Raw genomic sequence first — 19,219 nt, 5'->3', positions numbered from 1 at the left:
TAGAGACGAAAAAAGTGTCCAATCGGCTTGGGCAAACTTCCAGCGTCGCGGGCGCATATAGGGCAGTTGGGGCTACAGTCTAAGGACACATGGAAAGTGTTCACTCGAGTGTGTATCATCAAGGGCGAACCATTCGAAGCGCCGAGCTAGCGGAACAGTACCGACCGAAAGGTCCAAATGAGAGAAATTTGTCGTAGAGGCAGACAAAAATGTAGGGACCCCAGTGTTGGGGCAAACTAGATCCGCTTGGTGGAAGACGTCTAGCAATAGTGAGCCACGTGGACAAGGATGTGGAGATCCCTAAAGCGGGTGGTGGGCATTGAAGTCCCCAACCAGCAAATAGGGGGGTGGAAGCTGACCAAGAAGATGAAGGAGATCAGCTCGTGCCATTGGTGTGGATGATGGAATGTATACAGTACAAAGAGAAAAGGTATATCCAGAAAGGGAAAGACGGACAGCGACAGCTTGGAAGGAAGTGTTTAAGTGGATTGGGTGATAATGGAGAGTATCACGGAGAAGAATCAGGAGTCCTCCATGGGCTGGAGTGCCTTCAACAGAGGGGAGATCAAATCGGACGGACTGAAAAATGGGGGAGAACAAAGCGGTCATGGGGACGCAGCTTTGTTTCCTGAAGACAGAAGATGACCGGCGAGTAGGATCGTAAGAGGATCAACAATTCATCCCGATTGGCTCGAATGCTGCGGATATTCCAGTGGATAATGGACATAGGGTGAACAGAAAATGGAGGAATGTGACCAAGGTTGCCGTCAACTCAACGACTGCTCAGAGCTTGCGACCGACAGCATGGAATGGCATTCAGCCGAAGGCAGAAGATCCTGATCCATAGGTTGTTCAGGAGCAGCTCCTGCCACCAGCGATCGGCCGGTTGATCGGTCGCCACCAGTGCGCCTCGGCGACACAGAAGACGGCCGAGGGCGATTTCCGCCAGGTGGTGCTGTAGATGAGACACGCCTTGGCGGAGAAGGAGATGAACTGGGTTTCTTATTAGCCTTCTTGGAAATATGATGTTTAGATGAAGGAGGAACCGATGGTTGTGAAGTTAGGGTACGTAAAAAATCTTCACGAGTATGCTCTTTTTTCAAAGTCTCGGTGTCTGACTTTTGGGCTCGAGATTTAGCAGAACCCGATGAAGGGTGAGCCATAGAGTGGGCAGGCGAAAGTGGTGAGGTTGAACGGGCGATCTTTGCGCTGGCCGATCTGACGACCGTGGCACTAAAGGTGAGGTCACAAGTCCGCGTGGCCGCCTCCTTTGTTGGCTGCGGATAAACAAGGACAGTGCTGTATTTTCCTGTCTGAGGCATGGTGGGCTGTCGACTGGCGAATAATTTTCGAGCAGCAAAGGTTGACAGCTTTTCCTTCACTCTGATTTCCTGGATGAGCTTTTCGTCTTTAAAAATGGGGCAATCTCGAGAGGAAGCAGCGTGGTCACCCATACAGTTGATGCAGCGAGGGGATGGACATGGACAAGCACCCTCATGGGCATCCTTGCCACACGTAACACATTTGGCCGGATTGGAACAGGACTGGCTGGTGTGATTGAACCGCTGACATTGATAGCAACGCGTAGGGTTTGGGACGTAAGGGCGAACGGAAATTATCTCATAGCCTGCTTTGATTTTGGATGGGAGTTGAACTTTCTCAAATGTCAAGAGGACAGTGCGGGTTGGAATGATATTCGTGTCAACCCTTTTCATAGCTCTATGAACAGCCGTTACACCCTGGTCAGACAGGTAGTGCTGAATTTCGTCGTCAGACAATCCATCGAGGGAGCGTGTATAAACGACTCCACGCGTGGAATTTAAAGTACGGTGCGGTTCCACGTGGGCAGGGAAGGTGTGGAGAAGTGAAGTACGCAGCAATTTTTGTGCCTGGAGGGCACTGACTGTTTCTAACAACAAGGAGCCATTCCGTAATCTGGAACAAGACTTTACAGGACCTGCAATTGCGTCGACACCTTTCTGAATAATGAAAGGGTTGACCGTGGAGAAGTCGTGACCTTCATCAGACCGAGAAACAACAAGGAACTGTGGCAACGATGGAAGAACTGTCTGTGGCTGAGACTCAGTGAACTTACGCTTGTGAGCAGATATAGTGGAAGGTGAGGAAACCATTGCAGAAGAATCCCCCATGATTACCGGCGTCTCCAATGGCGCGCTCCTCCCTTGTGGGGGCCCTCTCTGAGGGAACTCCCGCCTTAGGTGATTGTTCACACCTCCCGACAAACCGACGGAGAGACCAATCGGCACTTTCGGAAGGTATCAGCTCGGGTAATCACCCCTCCCTGGGCCTGGCTGTTACCAGGGGGTATGTACGTGTCCTACCTGTCTAACCGGGCTGGGGAATTACGCGTTACCCCGTCACCGGCTACGCACAAAAATGCGTGGGTCGGCCTTCAGACACGCACAGGGAGGAAGAAAGAGAAAGGGAAAAACAAAGAAAGGGAAAGGAAAGAAGAGAGGTCTCAAACGCCGCAGCGGAGAAAAGGGTAAAGAGAAGAGGTAAGGAAAAGAGAAGGACAAAGGAAGGATGAAGATATACAAGCAGAGACGGCGAAGAATGCGTTACATTTACGAACGTCCGTCTCCGGATGTAGGCACAAACCATACTCCCAGAGGGGGAGAAAGGGATGGAAAGAGCCAGAGGTGAGGGGAGGGGGGGCGAAGATGGGGGATAGGGAAGGATGTGGAAAAGGAAGGTATGCAGCCCGGAAAGGAAGGAGGGCCATATTAGCTCGGGGTCCCGTGCTCGCTACGCACGTATCCACAAAAGAGTTGTGGACCCCCTGGGGGGCCGAAGCTTGTTGTTCGTAAGTGCAGCCCAATCGGCATGCCACAGCGATAAAATGCGCCGACAAATGACCCTGCTACAATCTGATGAAGGGACACAACAAGAAGCTGTCCGAGGCTGGAGGACCGCAGCCTTGGCTGCGGCATCTGCAGCTTCGTTCCCAGGGATACCGACATGGCCAGGAACCCACATAAAGCTAACCAGAGAACCGTCGTCCACCAGCTGCTGAAGAGAGCGTTGGATCCGGTGCACGAAAGGGTGAACTGGATACGGATCACTTAGGCTCTGGATGGCGCTCAGGGAATCGGAGCAGATGACATAAGCAGAATGTCGGTGGCGGCAGATGTGAAGAACAGCCTGGTAGAGGGCAAAGAGCTCAGCTGTGAAGACCGAACAATGGCCATGGAGCCGGTATTTGAAACTTTGTGCCCCGACAATAAAAGAACACCCGACCCCGTCATTGGTCTTAGAGCCACCTGTATAAATCAAGGTCATATTAATGAACTTCGAACGAAGTTCGACAAAACGGGAGTGGTATACCGAACCGGGGGTAACCTCCTTTGGGAGCAAGCTGAGGTCAAGGTGAACGCGAACCTGAGCCTGGAGCCAAGGTGGCGTGTGGCTATCGCCCACTCTAAAGGTTGCAGGGAGTGAAAAATCAAGGTGTTGAAGGAGGCGACGAAAGCGAACTCCAGGGGGTAGCAGGGCAGAGACATACAACCCGTATTGACGGTCGAGAGAGTCGTCAAAAAAGGAACGATAAGACAGGTGGTCCGGCTTTGACAGTAGCCGACAGGCATACCAACAAAGCAGGATATCGCGCCGGTATGTGAGTGGCAATTCACCGGCTTTGGCATGAAGACTCTTGACAAGACTAGTACAAAACGCTCCGATCGCAAGACGTAAACCCCGATGTTGTATGGAGTTGAGGCGGCGTAAAATGGACGGCCGTGCAGAGGAGTATACGAAGCTCCCATAATCCAGCTTGGACTGGACGATCGACCGATATAGGCGAAGTAGGACGGTTCGATCCGCTCCCCATGACATACCACTGAGAACACGGAGGACATGTAGAGAACGGGTACAACGGGCAGCCAAATATGACACATGTGGAGACCAGCTAAGTTTCCTGTCAAATGTAAGACATAAAAATTTTGTTGCCTCTACGAATGGGAGAGCAACAGGACCGAGTCGTAAGGACGGTGGGAGAAATTCTTTGTAGCGCCAGAAGTTAATACAGACCGTCTTCTCGGCAGAAAAACAGAAGCCATTGGCGACACTCCAGGAGTAAAGACGGTCAAGAGAACGCTGAAGACAGCGCTCCAGGAAACATGTACGCTGCGCGCTGCAATAGATGGTAAAATCGTCCACGAAAAGATAGCCTGATACATCAGCTGGGAGGCAATCCATTATTGGATTGATCGCTATGGCGAAGAGAGCGACGCTCAAAACTGAGCCTTGTGGCACCCCATTCTCCTGGCGAAAGGTGTCTGACAGGACAGAACCCACACGTACCCTGAACTGTCGATCCATTAAAAAGGAACGAATAATAAGTGGGAGGCGACCGCGAAGGCCCCATGCATGAATGGTGCGAAGAATGCCCGCCCTCCAACAGGTGTCGTAAGCCCTCTCCAAATCAAAGAACACAGCCGCGGTCGGGTGCTACCGCAAGAAGTTATTCATAATGAAGGTCGACAAGGTAACCAGATGGTCAACAGCAGAGCGGCGCCTACGAAATCCAAATTGTACATTGGTAAGTAGGCGTCGAGATTCGAGCATCCAAACCAAACGAGAGTTAACCATTCGCTCCATCCCCTTACACACACAGCTGGTAAGCGAGATGGGTCGATAACTGGAGGGCAAGTGCTTGTCCTTCCCCGGCTTAGGAATCGGTACAACAATAGACTCGCGCCAGCATGCAGGAACATGTCCCTCAATCCAGACGCGATTATAAGTATGAAGAAGGAAACCTTTACCCGCGGGAGAAAGGTTCTTCAGCATCTGAATATGAATAGAATCAGGCCCTGGAGTGGAGAATCGTGACCGGGCAAGTGCATTATAACTTACACGATTCGAGGAGCGGAAGTTAGGTGGCTTAGCCTCCTCTGCCTGTTTTCGGGGGAGGAAGGCAGGGTGGTAATGAGCGGAGCTCGAAACCTCTGCGAAAAAGCGGCCAAAGGCATTGGAGACATCCTCAGGGGCCTCAAGGACGTCATTCGCGACCGTCAAGCCAAAAACTGGTGAGTGGACCTTAGTGCCAGATAGCCGGCGCAGGCTACCCCAGACAACAGAAGAAGGAGTAAAACTGTTGAAGGTGCTTGTGAAAGCAGCCCAGCTGGCTTTCTTTAATAATATGACGACACTGCGCACGTAATCGTTTATAATTGATACAATTCGCCACTGTAGGGTGGTGTTTATAGGTGCATAAAGCACGTCGACAAGCACGTAAAGCGTCCCTACATGCTGTGGTCCACCAGGGGACCGGTACGCGACGTGGAGAAGAAGTAGTGTGAGGGATGGAATATTCAGCAGCAGTGAGAATGACTTCCATGAGGTGTGCGACCTGACTATCGCAGCTTGTGAAGGTTTGATCCTGAAAGGTCGCCCTGGAAGAGAAGAGCCCCCAGTCTGCTTTGGAGATGTTCCAACTAGTTTAGCACGGAGAGGGGGTATGATGCAGGAGATGGATAACACACGGGAAGTGGTCGCTCGAATATGTATCAGAAAGTGCATACCACTCACACCGGCGTGCAAGTTGGGTAGTACATATAGAGGTCTAAATGGGAATAGGTGTGATATGTGTCCTAAAGAAAAGTAGGGGCGCCAGTATTGAGGCAGACAAGATTGAGCTGGTTGAAAAGGTCTGCTAACAGAGAGCCCCTCGGGCAGGATGCTGGAGAGCCCCAAAGGGGATGGTGGGCATTGAAGTCTCCAGTTAACAAAAATGGTGCAGATAACTGAGCAATAATTTGCATCATGTCTGCCCTGGTAACGGCAGACGACGATGGAGTGTAAACGGTACAAATGGAAAATATAAAAGTGGGGAGAGTAATTCGGATGGCAACTGCCTGCAAGCCGGTGTGCAATGTGATGGGATCGTAGTAAATATCATCCCGGACCAGCAACGTAACCCCTCCATGAGCCGGAATACCTACCACAGGGTGTAGGTCAAAACGCACAGAGGTGTAGTGTGCCAAGGCAATTTGATCGCATGGGTGTAGCTTCGTTTCCTGGAGGGCTACGACGAGTGGACAGTGCAAGCGGAGCAGCAACTTTAAGTCCTCTTGGTTCGAGCGAATGCTGCGAATATTCCAGTGAATAAGTGCCATAGTGAGAAGAAAAGGAAGATGAAAGAAGGGGTCACCTCGAAGGCCGCTGAGGGCCTGGCTTCGAGCGAGCTCTGCCGCCGCTATCAGTAGGCGGACAGTCATCGTCCATTGGTTCTATAGGTTCATCGGCCATCTTGTTAAGATGGCCGGGAGGGGGAGCTTTCTCTGCAGGTGAACAGCCAGATGTTCGGCTACCAGCGGTGCGGCCAAGCAAAAGGGATGACGGCCTGGGGCGGCATCGGCTGGGTGGTGCAGGAGAAGAAATGTGCCGTGGCGGAGAAGGAGAACTGTGCTTCCTATGAGCCTTCTTGGAAGGTCGTTTAGTTGAAGTACTGGTCGATGGCTTGGAGTTCGAGGTACGTAGGAAGTCTGCACGGGACGGTTCCTTCTTGAAGGCCCATGCATCTGACTTCTGGGTCTTCGTCTTGGCAGAAGCTGATGAAGGTGCTTGTGTCTGAGGGGTGACGGGAGGAAGAGGAGACATCGACCGCGCGATCTTAGCACTGGCCGAACGGACGACCGTGGTGCTGAAGGTCAGATCGCATGCCTGTGTCGCCACCTCCCTGGTAGTCTGAGGACAGGCAAGGACAGTACTGTATCTCCCCGCTGGGAGCAGCGTGGGCTTCCTACTAGCAAATAGCTTGCGAGCAGCCGAGGTGGACACTTTATCTTTGACCCGAATTTCTTGGATACAGCGTTCTTCCTTGTAGATGGGACAGTTGCGGGAGGACACTGCATGGTCACCATGACAGTTCACACAACGAGGAGACGGAGGTGGACAGTCACCCTCATGGACATCCCTGCCACAAGTGACACATTTAGTCGCATTGGAACAAGACTGGCGAGTGTGATTAAAATGCTGACACTGGTAGCAGCGCGTAGGTGTCAGGACATAGGGGCGAACAGAAATAACCTCGTAGCCCGCTTTGAATGTGCGACAGCAGCTGAACACTATCAAAGGTCAAGAAAAGTGTCCGGGTCGGTACAAGGTCATTGTTGACCTTTTTCATGACCCTACGGACAGCCGTCACGCCCTGCTCAGCGAGGAAAGACTGAATCTCCTCGTCAGTCAATCCGTCGAGTGATCTAGTATATACAACACCAAGAGACGAATTCAAAGTGCGGTGAGCCTCCACCCGGACAGGGAACGTGTACGGGAGTGTGGCCCGAAGCAGTTTTTGTGCCTGAAACGCGCTCTCAGTTTCCAGTAACAAGGTACCATTACGCAACCTGGTACAACACTTGACCGATCCGGCTATGGCATCTACGCCCTTCTGGATAACGAAAGGGTTGACAGAGGAAAAATTCTTTCCGTCCTCAGATCGAGAAACTACCACGAATTGTGGGGCAGGCGGTAGTACTTTTGTCACTGGTGGCTGGTCAAGTTTCCGTTTGTGGGCAGAAGTCGAGAGAGAAGAAGAAGAGAAATCCATTGCGGAGGAATCCCCCATGATTGCCAGCATCTCCGATGGCACGCTCCTTCCTTGTGGGGACCCTATCAGAGGGCACTCCCGCCTTAAGTGAATATTTACACCTCAGGTCACACCTCCCGAGAAACAGACGGAGGGACCAATCGGCATGGTCAGAAGGTATCAGCTCAGGCAATCACCCCTCCCTGGGCCTGGCCTTTACCAGGGGGTACGTGCGTGCCTTACTTGTCTACCCAGGGCGGGGAATTACGCGTTACCCCGTCACCAGCTACGCGTGCGAACGCGTGGGTCGGCCTTCAGGCGCGCACAGGGAGGAAGGAAGAAGAGGAAAAAGAAGAGAGAGAGAGGGAGAGAGAGGACAGACTGTCTCAAACCCTGAGACGGAGACCGAAGAAGGCAAGGAGAAGAAGGCAAGGAGAAGAAGGCAAGGAGAAGAAGGCAAGGAGAAGAAGGCAAGGTAAAGAGTAAGGAAGACAGTGAGATGGAGAAGAACAAAGAAAGGAACCAACAATGGAAGGAAGAAACGAGAAGAAGTGAAAAACCATAATGACCACAAATATAGGTCATGGAACCATCCGTCTCAGGACACAGGCGCTAACTACCCCCTTGAAGGGGAGGGACTCCTTTTAGTAGCCTCTTACGACAGGCAGGAATACCTCGGGCCTATTCTAACCCCCGGACCCGCAGGGGGGCATACACCAAGTTGTGTGCATTGATAGCGAGAAGTCAAATTTGGTTTATGTTAGGCCTGGAGTGCTACAAGGATCGGTGTTCAGCCCTTTATTGTTTTTATTACTAATCCGTGTTTATTTATAAATTCTCACATGACAACATCAGCAACATTGACTGGATATGCCAGTTGCTATTATAGCCGACCAACAGGCTACAACAGGGAAGCTGACAAGCTCGCACACTAACGCACAAAGAAACCGCCAACACCGCCCTACACTGTTAATCCAATATACAACCTATCAAGACACTAAATGATGATGAACCTAACTGTTACTGGTATGCTGACACTGACCGAGAAGCTGCAGCCGCCGAGAAACACCACTGCACAACATCAAAGGCATCTGCCTGCAAGATACCCACTAGAATCAAAATCTAGCCTTGCGTGACCTGTTGCAGACAGCAAGAAAACTGCTACTGCTCGTAAAATCTGACCCAACTATCACACAGGTTTCTTTCCCTTGGCTCTTGCCTTGGCACTTTTTTCCCTTTTGCCCTTCAAATCGCTACCTTTCGATCAACTTTCGACTCAATCTATCCCCAGATGAGCGGATATGATTGGTTAATCATAACCAGACATATGCAAACATCGCAGTACCTACAAGGCCAACACAAAACATCTTTGCATATTGGTTAGTTTTCACTGAGTGAGGCCTCGCAGGATGTGGGTACTGCGATGTTTTCTTACTAAATGAAAGTAAAACACACGTACTTAATTTTAGCCTCTAAGAGATTCCTAACCATCATGAATTAAAAACTACTAAACTTTTAGGTGTTCTTACTGACAATAAATTGGCCTGGAATCCACATATTAAAAATATATTTTCTAGACTTTTCAAGAGTTATTTATTTAACTACAAATTTATATCTAAAAACACAGATGATGTGACTTACCGAACGAAAGTGCTGGCAGGTCGATAGACACACAAACAAACACAAACATACACACGAAATTCAAGCTTTCGCAGCAAACTGTTGCCTCATCAGGAAAGAGGGAAGGAGAGGGAAAGACGAAAGGATGTGGCTTTTAAGGGAGAGGGTAAGGAGTCATTCCAATCCTGGGAGCGGAAAGACTTACCTTAGGGGGAAAAAAGGGGTATACACTCGCGCACACACACAAACACATATCCATCCGCACATACACAGACATGTCTGCTGTGTCTGTGTATGTGCAGATGGATGTGTGTGTGTGTGTGTGCGCGCGCGGGCGCGAGTGTATACCCCTATTTTCCCCCTAAGGTAAGTCTTTCCGCTCCCGGGATTTGAATGACTCCTTACCCTCTCCCTTAAAACCTACATCCTTTCGTCTTTCCATCTCCTTCCCTCTTTCCTGATGAGGCAACAGTTCGTTGTGAAAGCTTTAATTTCATGTGTATGTTTGTGTGTCTATCGACCTGCCAGCACTTTCATTTGGAAAGTCACATCATCTGTGTTTTTAGATATATTTTTCCCACGTGGAATGTTTCCCTCTATTATATTCATAACCACAAATTTAAAAAGATATGTTCCAAATAACTATGCAAGATCACAAAATTTTGCTTTCTTCCAATGTATCATATCATACGGAATTTTTTCATGGGGTAGCAGTTGTTAAGCAAATGACATTTTATTGTTGCAGAAGAAAGTAATAAGAATAATGACAGATTCTGATAAAACAGAACATTGTAAACTTCTCTTCATTAAACTGGAACGTCTGACAACAGTAAACTTATTCATCTATAATGTTTTATTCTATGTTAGAAACAACATTTCTAATTTCACACTGAGAACTGATGTACATAGTTTTGACACTAGAAACAGCACACATGTAGACATACCATACCACACATCATCTAAATCACGTAACTCCTACCTAGCCTTTGGATTAAGGATGTTTAATAGGCCAAGGGTAGATTTTACAGAATTGCCTATAAATATTTTTAAAGCTAAATTGTATAAGCGGGTCAACGGAAGCGTTCGATCCCACCCGTCGGCTTTGACTCTTGACGTAAGGCTGTTGTGGTGTGTGATGTCACCACGGCGCGGAGTTTAGTTTGTGAGAATGGCGTGTTTGTAGGTGTTGTTTTGATGTGATCGGTGGTGGTCTCCAGTGGTGTATTTGTATGTTAGGTGATGTTTTTGGTTTAGTGTGTGTGTGTGGCGTGTTTATAGGTGGCGTATTGTTGCGGTCGGTGGTTCTCTCTGTTGGTGTGTTTATGGGTAGCGTGTTATGTGGCATATGGGGTTCACTTGTGTGGTAGCATTGCATGTGTGTAGTATCAGTGGTGACTGTGCCTTCAGTGGAATATATTTCAATGAATTAATGATTTTGGTCTTGTTATGTTGACGTTACTGTAGTTTCTTTTCTGTTCATGTGTAAATTTTGGTAAATTTCTTTGCTTATGTCTTTGGTAGGTATGGATATGACTGACAAGGTCAACAGTTTTTGGTTGTCTGCGATGCTGGGGGACAGTGCGTTGTCTCTAATAGAATTTCTTCAGCAATGCGGGCTGTTGGCTGAAGTCGTGAAGTGTTCAGTGTGTCGTGAAGCAATGAGACTTACTAAAGTTTTGGCGTCTCTGACCAGGGATGGCTATATGTGGATGTGTCGTAAAGATAACAGGTCAAGGGAAGTGTGTGATTGCAATTTTGATTTCCTAGAGAGTGTGTGTGTGTGTGTGTGTGTGTGTGTGTGTGTGTGTGTGTGTGTGTGTGTGTGTGGTAGGATTAGGTGTGGTGGTGGTGAAATTTCTGAGATTTATAGTGTGGTAGCAGTTGTTTCTGTCGACCAAGGGAAGTGATCGATTCCAGTGGATTTTGTGTGTAGTGGAAGTTGTGGGGTCTTGTCATTTTAGTGTTTTTTGTCGTTTGGGTTAGTGGCGTGTGTTTATATTTAATTGTCCCCACCCAAAAACCCCCAATTTCCTACACTTGTCCCATTAGTTTGACTAAGTGTTTCGTGGAAGGTGTGTGTGTGTGTTTTTCGATGTATTTTCATGTTTGTTATGTTTACGTAATGAAGTCATAGGCGCCATATTGGAGTCATAGTGGATGGTCGTTTCCGCCATACTTGTGACGTCATGGGTCAAAGCAGACGGGTGGAATCAGACGCTTCTGTATAAGCTACTAGTAAACAACCTCTTTACCCAGTTGACAAATGTATTGGAAATGAAAATGCTGCTCTCTAACATATAATTTCTAGTTTTACCTATTTCATGTAAACTAAATTACATTGATATAGTAGTTCATATAGAAATGTACGCTTATGACTGTCTATTGCTGTAAGAGCTGAATGATAATAAATTATTATTATCATTATTGTTACTATTATTATTGTTATTATTTCTTTCTTTCTTTTCTCAGACGTTATGTCTGGTCAAAAATGGAAAGTGACGCGGACCTTCATCAAGCGTGGCTTCCTTTTAACTGTGTGGTATATGTTATATTGCATTTAGGAACTTTCGGGTAATTGAACATGTATCAATAATTATGGATTTCTGTAGTTGTATATACAAGTCTGGATGTAGCTGTATTGCATTGATGTACTGGTGGATATTGTGTGGTATGACTCCTGTAGTTGATAGTATAATTGGTATAATGTCAACTTTATCCTGGTGCCACATGTCCTTGACTTCCTCAGCCAGTTGGATGTATTTTTCAATTTTTTCTCCGGTTTTCTTTTGTATATTTGTTGTATTGGGTATGGATATTTCAATTAGTTGTGTTAATTTCTTCTTTTAGTGGTGAGTATGATGTCAGGTTTGTTATGTGTTGTTTTGTCTGTTATAATGGTTCTGTTCCAGTATAATTTGTACTCATCATTCTCCAGTACATTTTGTGGTGCATACTTGTATGTGGGAACATGTTGTTTTATAAGTTTATGTTGTAAGGCAAGCTGTTGATGTATTATTTTTGCTACATTGTCATGTCTTCTGGGGTATTCTGTATTTGCTAGTATTTTACATCCGCTTGTGATGTGATCTACTGTTTCTATTTGTTGTTTGCAAAGTCTGCATTTATTTGTTGTGGTATTGGGATCTTTAATAATATGCTTGCTGTAATATCTGGTGTTTATTGTTTGATCCTGTATTGCAATCATGAATCCTTCCGTCTCACTGTATATATTGGCTTTTCTTAGCCTTGTGTTGGATGTGTCTTGATAGATGTGTGGCTGCGTTAGATGATACGGGTGCTTGCCATGTAGTATTTTCTTTTTCCAATTTACTTTCTTCGTATCTGTTGATGTTATGTGATCTAAAGGGTTGTAGAAGTGGTTATGAAATTGCAGTGATGTAGCCGATGTATTTATACGAGTGATCGCTTTGTGTATTTTGCTAGTTTCTGCTCGTTCTAGAAAGAATTTTCTTAAATTGTCTACCTGTCCATAATGTAGGTTTTTTATATCGATAAATCCCCTTCCTCCTTCCTTTCTGATTAATGTGAATCTTTCAGTTGCTGAATGTATGTGATGTATTCTATATTTGTGGCATTGTGATCGTGTAAGTGTATTGAGTGCTTCTAGGTCTGTGTTACTCCATTTCACTACTCCAAATGAGTAGGTAAATATTGGTATAGCATAAGTATTTATAGCTTTTGTCTTGTTTCTTGCTGTCAATTCTGTTTTCAGTATTTTTGTTAGTCTTTGTCTATATTGTTCTTTTAGTTCTTCTTTAATATTTGTATTATCTATTCCTATTTTTGTCTGTATCCTAGATATTTATAGGCATCTGTTTTTTCCATCACTTCTATGCAGTTGCTGTGGTTATCCAATATGTAATCTTCTTGTTTAGTGTGTTTTCCCTTGACAATGCTATTTTTCTTACATTTGTCTGTTCCAAAAGCCATATTTATATCATTGCTGAATACTTCTGTTATCTTTAGTAATTGGTTGAGTTGTTGATTTGTTGCTGCCAGTAGTTTTAGATCATCCATGTATAGCAAATGTGTGATTTTGTGTGGGTATGTTCCAGTAATATTGCATCCATAATTTGTATTATTTAGCAAGGCAGAACCAGAAAGGACTTAATGAGTCTCCTTGGTATATTCCACACTTAATCTGTATTGGCTGTGATGTGATATTATTTGAATTTGTTTGGATATTAAGTGTGGTTTTCCAATTTTTCATTACTATGATTAGGAACTGTATCAATTTAGGATCTACTTTGTATATTTCCAATATTTGTAGTAACCATGACTGGGGTACACTATCAGAGGCTTTTTGGTAATCAATGTATGCGGAGTGTAGCGACCTTTGTTTAGTTTTAGCTTGATATGTCACCTCTGCATCTATTATCAGTTGCTCTTTACATCCTCGTGCTCCTTTGCAACAGCCTTTTTGTTCTTCATTTATAATTTTGTTCTGTGTTGTATGTGTCATTAATTTCTGTGTAATGACTGAAATTAATATTTTGTATATTGTTGGTAGGCATGTTATGGGGCGATATTTACCTGGGTTTGCTGTGTCTGCTTGATCTTTAGGTTTCAGATAAGTTATTCCATGTGCAAGTGTATCAGGGAATGTGTATGGGTCTGCAATATAACTGTTAAATAATTTAGTTAGATGTGAATGTGTTGAGGTGAACTTCTTTAGCCAGAAATTTGCTATTTTATCTTTTCCAGGGGCTTTCCAATTGTGAGTAGAATTAATTGCTTGGGTGACTTCATGTTGCAAAATTATCACTTCAGGCATTTGTGGTATCATCTTGTATGTGTCTGTTTCTGCTTGTATCCACCGTGCATGCCTGTTATGTTGTACCAGGTTTGACCATATGTTGCTCCAGAAGTGTTCCATGTCTGTTATGTTTGGTGGATTGTCTGTTTTAATGTGTGTGTTATCTATTGTCTGGTAAAATTTCTTTTGGTTTGTGTTGAATGTTTGGTTCTGTTTTCTACTATTTTCACTTTTTTTGTATCTCCTAAGTCGTTTGGCCAATGCTTGTAATTTCTGCTTCTTTTCATCTAATTTCTCTATCGCTTCTTGTTGTGAGATTTTACCTAACCTTTTTCGCTTTTTTTCTGACATTTCATTTCTTATAAATTGTGTTAGCTGTCCGATGTCTTTTCTCAGTTTTTCTATTCTGATCTGTAGCCTGTGTTGCCATGCTGGTTTTGTGGGTTTCTTCTGTGTGTTGGTTGGTTCTGATCTCTGCCTAGTGTGTATATTTAGTGTAGTGAGTGCTCCTATATAAACCAGTAGTTGTAACTCTTCCATAGTTGTGTTTTCATTTATTTTGTTGTGTATGATTGTGTTGATAGTTTTTATTGTTGTTTCGACTTGTGGGTTATTTGGTGGTCTATGCAAGAATGGTCTAATGTCTGTATTTGTATTCTATATATGTCAGCTGAATTTTTTCTTCTATATCTAACATGTGTGTCACTTCGTGTTCTATTTGTGCTTGTTCTGGTGGCTGTCTTAAGATTTAGTTTTCCTCTGATTGTTTAATTGATGCGTGTTGTCCTTTGTTTGTTTGCTCTGGGATGTTTGAGTCCATTACTGTATTTTCTTCTTCTTCTGATTGCACATTATTTTGTTCCAGTATTTGTTGTACTTGTTGTTTGATGTTTTCTAATTCTGACTGGGGTATCCTGTTATTTTTTATTATTACACCGATCTGATCAGCTAGTCGTTGTTCTGTTAAAAATTTTAATTCTGGGCATCTGATTATAAATGTTGTGTATACTTGTGATCTGTATCCAGTTGTGTTGGTTCCTAGGTTTGTTGCCTGGTAATAACAGAGCATGAGGTGTCGATTAACTTCATCTGACCATCTCATCCTCTGTTTTTGTTTTCCTTCTAGGGTGGTTGCAGGAAGCATATCCTGCAAAGCACCTCTATTTGGATTTGAATCATTTTCCAGTTGGCTAGCAGTGTCATTACCATTGTGGGCGGGCATAGGGTTCAAGCGTCATCCCCGACCATGACGGCGCTTGTCCGAGGCTTCTTTAGTTCTGTCCTGAACCAACTAATCACACTAAAAGGGGGGTTAGCCCTATTAGTGGTTATTCCTTTTTCTTCACCTTTTACGACTGGCAGAACATACCGGAGGCCTATTCTTTTCCCGGGCCTCCACGGGATTTTTTATTATTATTTCACTGTTAGTTGTCTTTTCAGTGTAAAGAATTACAATAGATAACTTTAGTGCACAAATGAGGTGATATATTTTTATTCTGTTACTGTAAATTAAAAACAAACTTCAGTGAAAAGTAAGAAAAGCAGCAAGCAATAATGAGAGACGTTAAGAACTTTGAATATATACCAGTATATGCTGATATAAAACCTCCACAAAGAAAAATTTCATAAAAAAAATAAAAAAATCAAATACAAAGATGGAAACTGCATTTTTAAAACACACATACCTTGCATATAACTGTTTTCCTTGATATCTTGATGCAAAAATGAAATGAGTTCACTTAAAGGTGAGAGAGATGATTTTTCTCCAAAGCACTTATTGTCATGTTTATAAAACTGTGCACCATGTCTTTGTAATGATAGGACATCTGCCTTAGACGTCACAATGGCAAAGGGTAGCCAAACAGCATCATTCCAACTGGACCATGAAAGGAATTGTGAATCTGTAGGGGGCATATAGTTAATCTCAACATCTTTAAATTCACGTGATTGGTGGAAAATGTGTCTTGTGTACCAGATTTTGTAGAATTTGAAAGCCACATTCTGCTCAACTTGCAATCGTTCCCAAAAAGCATTTTCACGAGTTTCCATAGCAACAGTGCTCCCATTTGCATTCATTGGAAGTCTCTTCATTAGAAAGGTGATAGTAGCAATGACTAGAAATGCTTGTTTCAATTGGGTTTCTGAAACTGTCACTGTGCTGTACTTGTATTGCAAGAAACCTTCATGCAATTTTATGTGAATCTTCTTGTTATGAACCATGGTGGAAGGAGTCTTTAATTCCTTGCACAAAGTCTTGAAATATTATCATTTTCGTAAGATATCACTACTTCTTCTCTGACAATTCCAGGTAACATCTTTTGACCACTCCTGCATTCTGGAGCAGCAATTAAACCATGACTCTCTTTAATTGTTCTTTCTCCAAGTCCGATGTGCTCTAGGACACCAACAGTAGAAGTTACTCTGACAATACTCAATAAAGGTGGAGCAGATAATAAAAACTTGAAACTGTCCATTACGAGCTGAATTCTACATTTCTGAGTTAGGAGCTCCTTATATCGGAAAATTGGCTGCATTGTTCACAGGGCACTCCAGACAATACAGGGTGCTAATATGCTCTGCTTCTTCACAGATCAAGTAACATTAAGGTTTCTCAGAACACAGGTACAGTATAGCAATGACATTTCCAGTAATATGATTGCACCACACATTACTACTCACTGCAATTAACACCTTTATAATAAAGAGACTTCCAACATATAAAAAAGGAGCAGTGTCGCAATGGGAGCTCATGAAATGGTTTGCAGAAAAGGTTGCAAGTCAGGCAGAACGTGGCTTTCAAATACAACAAAATCTGGCACACAGGACCCATTTCCCAGGCATCACATGAGTTTAAAGATGTTGAGATTAACTGCATGCCTACTGCTGATTTACAATTCCCTTCATGGCTAGCTTGGAATGATGCTGTTTGGGTCCCCTTATCCAATGCTGCTACATGTCAGGCAGATTCCCATCATTACAAAGACACAGTGAGGAGTTGTATAAACATGACAACAAGTGCTTCGGAAAAAAATAATATCTCTCACATTTAAGTGAACTCATTTTGCTTCTGCATCAAGATGTTGAGGAAAACAGTTATATGCAAAGTGGAAGGGTTTTAAAGTTAGTTTCCTTCTTTATATTTGAATTTGTTTATCAAAATGTTCTTTGTAAAATTTTTATATCTGTACATATAAGTACATATTTAAAGTTATTACTGTGTCTCATTACTGCTTACACCATTTCTTATGTTTCATTTAACTTGTCTTTTTAAGTTGCAGTGACAGAATATGGATGTATCACCTCATTTGTGCACCCACATTGTCCCTTAATTCTTTACACAGGAAAGACACTTAACAGAGAAATACAACATACACACTGAGAAAAATGATTCATAACTGTTTTCAGCTCTAAATTGTTTACAGTTCTGACCTACAGGTCAATTTTTCAAGGAATACACGTTTTTATTATTAATGCCCTGTATTCTTTGCAGATAAGATTGCTGACAGATATATAAACATTTCAGCAAAAAATCATATTGTGATTCAATTGTCTATGTACCCCACAGGACTTTGAAATTTGTCAAATTTGCCCTTTTTTGTGATGGAGTCATCTTTAAGTGAAGGTGAGAACTACTAATTTCAATGCCAAAAGCTTGTCATTGTTATTTATACTTAATGCTAGCACTAAAGAGTTATAGTGCGTACGATGAAGTCTGCATTTTTTCCCTCTGTGAAGTTATAATTTGTAAAAAATCACACATGTAAAGCACATCACGGAGAAAGAGCAATTCTCAACGTTATTCATAAAAAACAGAGATGTATCCGACTTTTTATGCAATATATCAACTTAATGACTCACACAGTACATGACTAAAATACTTGATGTCTGTAGGTCACCTCATTACTGAATAGCAAGTGTCTGAGAATACAGAAACCAGTTCCTGACTAATGACTGGGTACCCACCCATGAATCTTCAAACCTGAATTTATCAAAAATGGTAAGAGTTAGAACAGTGCTATTTGGCAGTTTTACTACTGAGACATGTGGGCATCCATGTTCCAAATATGACTAAATTCTGAAATAGCCACATTTTCACCCCCTGTGAGATTACACGGAATGAACCATACTAGCTACTCGTAGGAATATGAGATCAGGGCGATACGCATAAAAACATTTCTACATACCAAACAGCTTTCTGTAAATGCACGTCATGGCTCCTTCTGGGGTATACACAGCAATCTTGTCTTCATCTCGGATTTCATATTTCACGCCTCCTTCAGTCACTATTTTACATTTCACTGACTTGATATGATGCTCAAGTTCGTCGTCAGGAATACTGTCATTTAAGAGTTTCTTATTGCGAACGATTGTACATGTGGCATTTCTAACAAGAGCTGCCTTCGCTGGGAGTCCAACAGTCTGAAACACATTCGATCTCTTAAATTTTGATCACGAAGCGGAATTACGGAACAGTGGTAAACCAACTAAATTAAGAAGTAACAGGCAATTTCAGCTTAGAGGGCACTATTCAAATAAACTGCTGCTTAGTACAAAATTTCCTTACCTCTTCACCGTCTACAAACGCGACTATTGCAGGCATTATTCTGTTGCCACTGTCGTCGGCTATAATATCAACTTTCCCATCCTGAGAAACAAAACGTAAAACAATGTCAAAGTTACATTGATATGATCTTATTAGAACGTTTCTCACGAATACATTCGAGCTAGAAGAATAATCGTTCATGACTTCACTTCTGGCACATTAGAAGTTCTCAGTGAACAACAAATATGAAAAACATTACCAACCTTACAATACGCCAAGCAGGCCGAAGAATTCCCCACGTGAATGCCAAAAACACCAGCCATTTTGCTAGTCTTCGACGACAACAAACCGTACACGATGCGCAAACAACACACTACTGCCGCCAAAATACAAATATTCACGCGTCTTTGTTTTCCTCTGCATAGCGTTCAAAGAAGTATTCTGCTGTCAAAGACGTAATCAAGGATGTTAGAAGGGGAGATATGTCAGTCATAAAAATAAGAAATACGAAAATATTCAGTAATTAGCACGAATTTCATTTTTCCAGATGCCACTAGCGAAATAGCACATTATTAAAGAAATAAAAATATCAATACTGAATTGTTAATTGAAAACATTTTCATAATAAACAAAAATGAAATTGTGATCCATATTATCTTTCGCGTTTCATGGTGTTTTTTCTGTGTAGCTTAAAAATCTGATATTTGTTAATTGCAATGAGCGCAATTTT

The 19,219-nt window shown here is 43.5% G+C and overlaps 1 protein-coding gene across 1 annotated transcript in view; it reads right to left on the bottom strand.

The window, feature by feature from the left end:
- The window catches only part of LOC126470693 (heat shock 70 kDa protein 14-like), a 219,503-nt gene extending 200,560 nt beyond the window's left edge, over positions 1-18,943 (bottom strand). The window contains exons 1-3 of the mRNA XM_050098694.1: positions 18,753-18,943; positions 18,511-18,591; positions 18,131-18,365 (exon numbers count right to left, since the gene is read on the bottom strand). Coding sequence (XP_049954651.1) covers positions 18,131-18,365; positions 18,511-18,591; positions 18,753-18,812 — 376 coding nt within the window. The 5' untranslated portion in view covers positions 18,813-18,943. The remainder of the gene's footprint in view (positions 1-18,130; positions 18,366-18,510; positions 18,592-18,752) is intronic.
- Positions 18,944-19,219: the final 276 nt, after the last annotated feature.

The sequence above is a fragment of the Schistocerca serialis genome, chromosome 3 (assembly GCF_023864345.2).
Source record: "Schistocerca serialis cubense isolate TAMUIC-IGC-003099 chromosome 3, iqSchSeri2.2, whole genome shotgun sequence".
Taxonomy (NCBI): Eukaryota; Metazoa; Arthropoda; class Insecta; order Orthoptera; family Acrididae; genus Schistocerca; species Schistocerca serialis.
The sequence above is the reverse complement of the archived record's forward strand: the minus strand, read 5'-3'. Positions and strand labels throughout refer to the sequence as shown.